The 9,901-nt window shown below is 36.1% G+C and overlaps 1 protein-coding gene across 1 annotated transcript in view; it reads left to right on the plus strand.

The window, feature by feature from the left end:
- Positions 1 to 8,849, plus strand: part of PHIP (pleckstrin homology domain interacting protein) — a 109,008-nt gene extending 100,159 nt beyond the window's left edge. Inside the window, exons 39-40 of the mRNA XM_054279370.1 lie at positions 149 to 310; positions 2,080 to 8,849. Of these exons, the coding sequence (XP_054135345.1) occupies positions 149 to 310; positions 2,080 to 2,726 (809 nt within the window). The 3' untranslated portion in view covers positions 2,727 to 8,849. The remainder of the gene's footprint in view (positions 1 to 148; positions 311 to 2,079) is intronic.
- Positions 8,850 to 9,901: the final 1,052 nt, after the last annotated feature.

Consider the following 9,901-nt stretch of genomic DNA (forward strand, 5'->3'; position numbering starts at 1 on the left):
GTGTCATTTTATGTAGGAAGCTTTCTCCCTTTTGGACCACAGAGTCAAATTTTTTGTAGTAGAACATGACTTCCATTTTAGCCCAACAGGATTGAATGTAGTAAAAACTACTTAAGTTGATATTTTTTTTTTCTTTTTGTCCTTCTAGTACTGGAGAATTCAACCAAACATTCCAAGAACCAGAATATTTTATCAAACCCTTCCCCATCTGATTACAGTCATAACACTAGGAATAACTCCACAAAAGAAAATCCTGAGAAAGAGAAGCAAATCAAGCGCAAAGTAAAATCTTCCACTGTTAATCCACAAGGTACCAAATTTCTCTGGAACTTCCTCCCCACCCTCAGAGTTATTGATGTAGTGACTGTAGTGTTGTACTTACGTTGTGGTAATTTGGGGAAATTAGAATGCATTATGATTTAACAGAATAGGGAAATCTAACAAAACAACTCAGTCATCATTAGTTTCCTTCTTGATGAATTAGCAAGGTTTTGACCACTCTTAACACCATTTCCATGGTGTGATAACTGTTGTTTAGATGATTTTGAAATGTTAGCATCTCAATTGAAATTGGAATTATTTACTTTTCCAAATACCTTAATTTAAATTATTACAAATGTCATGTTAAAAGTTTCTAAATCCTGTGTGTTTAATCACATAAAACTTCTGTGGGTTATATTTGGGTCTGTAACACTGAGTGTGATGACATTCTGTGCAGCAGCAAGCATAAGGATCAGAAGACCCCAGCTGTAAATTCATTCTTTCATTTTTTGGCACAGCAAAAAAACCTATGCAGTGTTTACTGCTTTTATTTAGTATATTTGAATGACCTGCTTGGACCTAGTTCATGAAATCTCTTGAGTGAACTTGATTGGTCTTTTGATGTCAGAATACCTTAAAATTCAAAGCTTCTGTGGAGGTTGAAATAGGATCTCCTAGTCAGAAAGCTTTCCTGTTTAAGAAGGAGCTTTGAAATGTTCATAAGATGGTTTAAGCAGGTAGATCCACTAAACATCTTTTCTCTGAAAATGGGGACACAGTAGTCTGCAGATTGAGTCCCATCTAATTAATCTGCCTACTCCTTGTAGTCCTCTCCCCAAGGAATTCTTTCTTACTCATCCATGCTTCTGAAAAAGTAGCTCTTGATCTGATAAGTGAAATCATCTGTCCGTTGCTTGTAAGCTTTCTCACAAGGGCCCCAGCTGTTCCCATATTGCATGGCTAAATATGCAGCTGTTACAGGATGGGATGTCAGGGATTTCTGAGTGTTGTTGACATGGTCCTGTCTCCTTACATCCACTCATAGGACAGAGGAGGCCTGTGCTTTTAGTGCATGATGGTGCACGTTCAAACACAGCAGAAGCTGTGTGTAGGTGTTTCATGAAAGGGCTGCAGGAACTACCATGCTGGCTATGAGCCTGTTCTTGGCCATATTTTAGGCAAGGCTGTGGTGTCAGAACATCTTTCTAAAAGGTCCAGTGACGTGCCCCGCTGAGAAAATTGATTACCCCTCACATAATGAAAACTCATACCCTGTAAAAGTCTCCAAGCAAGTACATTCTGCTGTCTGCTAGTGTGAGAAATCTGTACAAATTTGATACAAAAGATGGTACCTCAGGTTGAAAGAAAATCTTTATTTCTCCAGAGATGACTTACTGTGAAGCATTCCTGATCCTTGCACCATTCCCAATGCTTCTTGAGCAACCTTTTGCTGTTGCAGATACAAAATAGAAGTTCTGCCCACTGGTGTTGTATCATTTGAGAAAAACCCTTCAGCTCTTCCCATTTTTCCCTTCTTTCCCCCCCTCCCCCTCCCGCATTTTTCCTGGCTTTTTTTGTTTCTTGGGGTTTTTTTCCTTGCAGCTACCACATGCTAAATCCAACTAGAAGTTAATCCTCATTCCATTGTAGAATGAACCTCTCTGAGCTCAACTTTGGGTTTCTTAGATTTTGACAGATTGGCAATCACTGTGAATCCATTCAGATATTTTAGTAAGAGTTTTATTAAGGCAGTGTGAAAATGAATGTAAATGCAAATCTGTTTTGTGACGTGTACATTTCTGTACCATTTCTTTACAGCAGATTGCAAGAACAATGCTTTGGCATCAGGAAGCATTCAGGTGAATGGACATGGAGGACAGCCTTTGAAACCTCCAGTTAAAAGAGGTCCTGGACGGAAGCCCAAGGTGGAGACTAATAACAGTAGCTGTGAAGTGGTGGTGCACAAGAAAAGAGGCAGGAAACCAAAAAAGCTACAAATTGTTGAACAGCAAAAGGTTGCAGAGCAGAATACAATCCAGACCACAAGGGATATACCAGAGGAAGCCTCTGTTTCTACTGCATGCAATTCTCTTTCTGAAAATAATGTGAAGGAAGACTTGTTACAAAGAAAAGGCCGAGGGGGTAGAAAGCCAAAAAGGAAGATAAAGAGCCGCCAGCCAGGCTCAGACCTCTTAGCTCCTGCAAATGTGAAAATGCAAACGAGAAGCAGGAGGAAAAAGACACACGAGCCTATGGAGGAGGGTTCTGAAGAGCTTAAAGATTCTGAACCTCACATGAGAACTAGAAACCAGGGTAGGAGGACAGCCTTTTACAATGAAGATGACTCTGAGGAAGAGCAAAGGCAGCTATTGTTTGAAGACACCTCCTTAACTTTTGGAACTTCAAGCAGAGGCAGAGTCCGAAAGTTGACTGAAAAAGCAAAAGCTAATTTAATTGGTTGGTAATTTTTACCAAGGGTTTTACTTCAGAATGCTATGAAGCAGGTACAGTTAAGGAACAGCAGAACAGACTTCTGCTTCCCTGCTGCTATTATGGGTTAGAAGAGTATGTTCTGATTTGAGGAGAAAAATTTAGCAAAATGATAAACTGAAAGAACATTCTTTGAAAGAAATATATATTTTAAACTTTTGCTATTTATTACCCTCCAAATAGGTTATACATTTCAACAGTCATTTTGTTCACAGTTGAAAATAATTGAAGCAATTTCTGACTGACGTACGGAGTTCAGAGCTACTCTGCTCAAGTAGTATGTAATATCTCTACACAACTGAAAAAAGGTAATAGAACTTTTAATTGCCACAAATTGAAAACAGAAATCTATTTTTGACCAAGCAAGGTACACTTGGATTGTAAAGTCAAGTCGCCTAGGAAGGCAGACTTTGGCAAAAAGTGGCAGTAAATTCACTTGCATTTCTATTAAATAATAAAATACCAAACTTTGCTAATCTGAAAAAGTTTAATTTCAGTTGTGATGGAATGTTCAGCTGCAAAAGAAGCCTAGCACAGGCCATTGTTTATCCAAGTTCTGCCAAACATAGCAAAAATGTAATCACAAATATATATATCCACATTGGAAAAAGTTTGACTAATGTCTAATTTTTCAGACCTTGATTCTTGTATCAATCACTAATCTCTGTTTATTGTGCCAAAGACTGAGAATCAGTGCAGTGGAAAACCTTTTTTTCTTTTTGAGTGTCAGTACAGCATACCATTTGCAGTGATAAAAGCTGTGTCTTGTTTTAAATAGTAAGTTGTTAACATTGTTCTGAAATGTATCCTTTTTGGTACTTCTGGTAGAAAATAATGCACTGGTGGGGTCCTTTGACAGAGATGTTTTAGTCTAAATGTATAATTGGTTAAAGGATTCAAGGAAATTACAGGACAGGTATGGAATTATGATGTTTACTTTCTGATCCAGATTGATTGTTGTTTCTACAACTTTAGACATGCTTAAGAGGCTGAAATGACCTACAAAGAATAGTGTATGTGTATATATTAATATATACATAAACACATATGTCTAAAATATTACCCAGGTATAAATTTTTTTCAGGATTTTTTAGATAGCACTAGAATTGAAAATTGTAAATGTCATACTTTATAGTTTAATTTTAAGGGGAAGATTGGTTATTTTCAATTATTAGGGTTAAAAGGCCAAATCACTTTTTATGCAATCATGTTTTATACAGTGGTCTCATTGCACATTGTGTTTTTCTGCACTTTTTATGGTATATCACGCTGACATATGTCAATATACACCCTAAAGAAAAATTCCATTTAATGATTGTGCCTTGTATTCTATTATTTCTCGCATCCTTACTAAAATTAAGTTGTCTATTGTAAATGATAACTATATGACTTAGGGGGAATGTATTGTTATATGTACTGCTCTGGAAAAGAAAAGCAGTTATTTATTTGTTTATGGTACATTTAGTTATTTTATACCTTTACAAACAAACCTTAATACCATTTTCTATCACTTAAAAAAAGTATTGTCCAGTTTCAAGGAAAAAAATACATAAGTAGTGGTATTTACTGAGATCTGGTATGGTACAAAAATGTAACCAAAATTTTCTGGTTATACTTTTTTTGTTTTTACACATCCTCTGCAATGTCTGGAAGGGAAGACATGCAGAATTAAGATCTTAAATTTGCACAGATTCTGTATATGTATTTGAGGCCTGATTCTTCACTCTTTATTTTCTTACAAAAAAAAGAGCCTAAAAGTTTGAAGAAAGAATATTGGTATTTTCCACCAAGAGTAATATAAATAGGCTACTGTGGGTAGCAGATGAGTATTCACCATACCTAGTTTTAGGTAGTTCATTTTGCTACAAAAAATGGCTGAGATATTTTCCAGATCCTCTTTGAATTGTTATGGATTTGAATTTGGGGGCCAGGGATTAGTTTGTATTTGATTTGCTGGTGTATTTTTTTGTTCTAACAAGTATTTCTTTATCATCTGATTAAAATGGAGTCACTAAACGTGGTAAGATAACAAGCTATGTTTGTACAGTTGCAATACAGCTTCTCCATTCAAACATGATTGATCCTACTTGTTAATTTTGTCTAATCTCACTGATGAAGGCAATCATTTGAAAATGTGTAATTTCCTGATGTTATCTGCATTGTAATATATAAAATAGATTATATCTAAAATTCATCTTCTGTATTTACTCCGTTTGTAATAATGTTTTATATGGCATGTTTATGTATATATTTATATATCAAAAATACCTTGTGTGTAAGTTTTGGAGACTGAAGTAATCTGTGTTCCCTTAACAGCAGGGAGAGGAGTGTACATTTTAATTTTACAAGGGTAGAAGGCCTTACCTGCAGAACATGGGTACTGCTTCCCACCCAGTAATATCGGTGACTTTAGCCAGTAACTTTTTGATTCTTATTAGACACATTAATGTTTTTCCTTTAAAAATAAACTGTGGATAATTTGGGTCAATTTTTTATAGAAGCAACGCTTAACATTTATTAGAAATTAATGCCAGATTTATTTAAAATTTATATTTTCTATAATTTAATTTCACTAGGTTGCAAACTTTATTTATGAGACTTTAGTTACCATCAGACTGTATTTTGGTTGGGGAAAAATTTATTATTTGAGGTGGTTGTGAGTTACTGTATCAATACAGAAAAAGAGCTTTTGATTACAGAGTCTTAGATTTTTAAATGTGAGCAATAAACTATTGATCAGTGTTCTGAAATAATTTAAGATCTATAGTTATGCATGTTTTATAATGCCATCTCAAGTACCTAACAACTGGTTCAGAAAATGGAGTATCAAAACCTCATGTGATTGTTTTACATTTGCATTGTAAATAACATAGCTTCATGGCCACATACATGCAAATGATCTGGCAGCAATTAACTCAGTTTTATTCATTAAATTTGTTTATATTTGACATGGATATGAGGATACTGTTCTGGTACTTCTATGCTATACTGGGAAACGTTAAAATTGGTATTTGCTGTTGAGTGGTATCTGGATAACAGTGTGTTAACTGCCAGTGAGGAAATACTTCTGCTTCTGTCATAAGTGTGCTCTAAATGTTTAACAGGAATCATTGTGCCTGTGCCTACATACTTAACAACTCTACCACTCTGTTTCTGTTGTTAGTTTGTTCTCTGGGAACTGAACTGAAATCTTACCACTGTAGCGTTCATTATTATTGTCAATATTGAACCAGAGCTCTTTGTCACTGCGCAGTGACCAGGGATCCAACTTCACAGAGAAATGTCTTCCTCCAGTGATTCGACTGCTGTGATAAAGATTTACAGATGTTTATTTGTACAGTGTCCGGTTTGTACCTGTGGTCAGTTTGTTGATAGACTTGTGAGGTTGAGTTGGTTGAGTTAAATATTACTATGGCTTAATATCTGTAAAGCTATTAATTGATGAAGGACCCTGATGCAGCACGTATAGATATTAATATCTATTCAAAAATAAATTGTAGTGTAGAGACAGTTTATTCACTGTACTGCTGTACAAATATTTTTAAGTACCAATTCTGTGCCAGAGGCTTTTGTCTTACCAAAAAAAGGACTACATGCAACACAAAAAACAGTCTGTCCATTCAGTAATTTCAAACTTGTTAGGATTTTTGCACCACATTTTTAAATCTTTTGCTCACATTTGCTGGATTGAGGACTACAAGTAAATTCTTTAGTGTGTAATTTGAATTTAGGCACATGTTAAATAGTTGATTGGTTCTATAAAAGCAATAGGCTTAACTGGATGGGACCCCTTTCACTCTGTATTTATGTAGTAGATTGGAGGTGAGAGGTTTTTAAGCTCACTTTCATCAACATTCACATTTTATTTGTAGCATGTGAATCTTGCTGAGGTAATTTTAACTTCACTGGTCAATTAAAATATACCCATACCACAATATTTACACTGTGTCCCGAGTCCTTACCTTATTCTAACTAGTATATTTTTGTTGACAGTAGATTGTCAAAGGTTTTTCTTTTTGCCTTTTTTAACAGTGTTATAAAATCTTTTAATTATAACTCTGCTACAGTGCTGTGATAGAAAAGGTAGAGGGTTTTGAAACCTCACCTAGAAACAGCAAAAGCTCATTTTCTGTTTATGACCTAAATGAAGACAAATGAACTGTGTAAAATGAGTATATATTTTCTTTTATCCCTGAAGTTCTTGTAACAGTTTGGTTTCCAAGGGGACCTAGATATTCAACTGATAAAAGGGCTGTTATTTTTCTGCTGTAAATTACTGTATATACTTATTTGTTTGTATGCAGAGGAAAGTGTATTACATTTCATAAATCTGGTCAAGGCTTGACAATGTGTTTCAAATAACAAATCTGGCATTGACAGCTTATGTAGCTTCTTGTTCCTGAATTTTGACTCCAGCTTGCTGACTTTCCATGATGTCTGGGGGAAATCAGCAGGTAGCTTTTAGACCAGAGCTAACCTCCAGGTGCTCTTGTGTTTCTGCTGGATTTAATGCGGGAATTCGCCATGCCACTTTTACAGTGTGTTAGAGAAGGAAACATGCCAGGAAACCAGATTAAAAGACATCTTAAATTGCAGAAAAAGGTGATTAGCTGCTTCCCCCTCACCACCTCCCCCCGCTTTTCCCAAGGTTCTAACAGCCTCAAGGCACTCTAGAAAGAAACCTTATATGCTGCAATAAAATAAGGGTGAATAAATTTAGCTTTTAGGAGATATGTAGTGAGACAAGTAGTCATTTGGGTCCTTTTTAATGCAGATAAATACATCAGGAAATTCACTTCAATTAATACAAACAATAACATTTTAGGGAGGGAAAGTAGTACTATACTATGAATTTCTACACTGAAAGAACAAAGAATGAGGTCACACAAATTAGGAGTAGAAAGAAATAGAAGTACCTGTCATGTACTGTGTGATGTACATGTACTGTTTTGTGCTTACAGCTGTGCAGGTTGGTTTGCTAATGCATTGAGACCATACAGAAGTTACATTTTTGGACCATACTAAAACTGCAGAAGTGTGGTGGACAACTGGATAATAATCATGCGTGAATTAAATTCTGTCATAATGTTTCAAAATGTATAGAATGGAGCTCAACTTCAAGTAAATTACCTGGAAAGGTTAATTTTAAAACTGACAGATTTTCAGATTAAAAATTACACTTATTTTGTACAGAATTATGTAAAACACAAATCTGTTGTATGTAATGAGTAACAGTTTTGAAAACTATAATTCTTTAGCTTTATCAAGGCTTTTTTCCTTCCAGAAATCTAGATTATCATGTTATATATAACCTGAAGTATCTCACCAGGATAACAGTGCCCTTTCTTTTTGTACATATGGATTGGAAATTTCTTTACTGTTATGTGGACACTTTCTATGTTAGTTTTGATGCATAATACTTTGAATCCTTTTATACAAACTAGAATGTATGTGTAAGAATTACTGTCACTGCAATGTAGTAACTACAAACTTATTTTTAAATAAATAGAAAACATGTTTTTCTAAGCTGTCCAACAGTGTTTGCTTCTATCTGGTAATTTAATTATAACTCTGCTATGGGATGATTGGTTGTGTTTTTCAGAACTCCTTAAATTCAGCTCCTTAATTCCCTGTGGAATATGGAATAGCTGTATCTGGTAGTATGGTATAGTGGGTACGTGGGAACAGACAAAACTGGAACCAGAGCACTCTCTGACTCTGAAGAGAGATCAGAATTGGCCATTTGGTAGGGGTTTTCACTAAGCCCTGCAGTTCAAGGTGATTAATGTTTGGGTAGTAATAAGTTGAATGATGTTCCTAAAAAAAATATAAAGGCAGTAGCATCTGGCACTGAAGACACCTCGTTGAGTCCTCTTAGCTCACTTCCATGTGTGCACCAGGGCACCTGCCTCTAGCCCTCCAGGAAGCCTTCCCTGTTCAGGTGACAACTGTACCACAGCTGCGTCCAATCCATGGAAATCTCTGCTCCCAACAGCTCCAGAAGACAGTAGAAACACTTAAGCAGAGAGGATCCCCTGCCTCCCTCCTGCAGATTACTGGTCTGTAGCCTAGCTGCCCTGAGTGGGTGATGCAAGGAAAACTCAACATAGGATGTGTTTTCACAAAACTGCAGGGTTAGTTTGTTTATATCTTCATTTTTCTGTTCAATAGATGCAGGAAAAAAGAATTGTGGATTCTGTTTAATTTCACTTTACTTTATCAGATGATCTTTTCCTTATGTTCCTTACCTGAAAACCCAAGGCAGTGATGGAGGAGAGCCTCACTCAGATGCAGGTACGTGTGCCTCTGGGTGACTGGAATGTGGAATGGCCACAGTGGAATGAATTGAGTTCCCTGTGACTTTCCAGACTCCATGTGAAGTCTGGCAAAAGCAAGACCTGTTTTAACAGAGAAAAAAATGTCTGTCCCAAGCGTGTGAGTTTTGCTCATTGGCGCATTCTGCTTGGATAAAATCATTTAAGAATACTGAAAATATGACACACTTTGGTGGTGCTGTTATGTCCTGGAGGTGGTAGTTCTGTTAAATGTACATTTCCTTCCAGTATTACAGCACAACAGTAATTGTGGTATGCTCATCCAAGCGTAAGCCACTCCAAGGTCCAGGATTTCAGTTTTGTTGCTGAGAATAGTCTTAAGCACTTAATAAAATTTCCTTTGTTTTGAAAATAGCTAAAAATATTTTTCTGTATATAAAAATATATTTCTGTAACTCTGTACAGAATCCTTTAAAATACAATTGTTTCCCTGTTCCCATTTCTGTGACAGGTATATTTTGGAAACCTACTGTAGTTCTTTCATTTTGTGTAGAAATCAAGACTTTGCTTTGTATTAACAGATGATGTGAAATGTTGGTACCTGACAATGCTGTTGGAGCATGTACTGATTTTAACACCAGCAGGAAATTAAACTCCAAACAAGCCACACCCCAGCCCCTGCCCCTTCCAGTAAAGGAGAGACAAAAGAGGAGAGATATGGGAAGACATAACAACTTACTGAAACATGAAATGATGGAATAAGACGCCCACAGTACAATACAAAAAGAGAAGGTGTTTTACCCACCAAAAGGTATTCACCACCAGGAACAAGAACAAAGGCGGTGGTGAACATGTGGTTGTGTCCATGTGGTTTT

Source organism: Melozone crissalis, unplaced genomic scaffold (assembly GCF_028551555.1).
Source record: "Melozone crissalis strain CALT ecotype California unplaced genomic scaffold, PUWL_Pcris_2 ptg000027l_1, whole genome shotgun sequence".
Taxonomy (NCBI): Eukaryota; Metazoa; Chordata; class Aves; order Passeriformes; family Passerellidae; genus Melozone; species Melozone crissalis.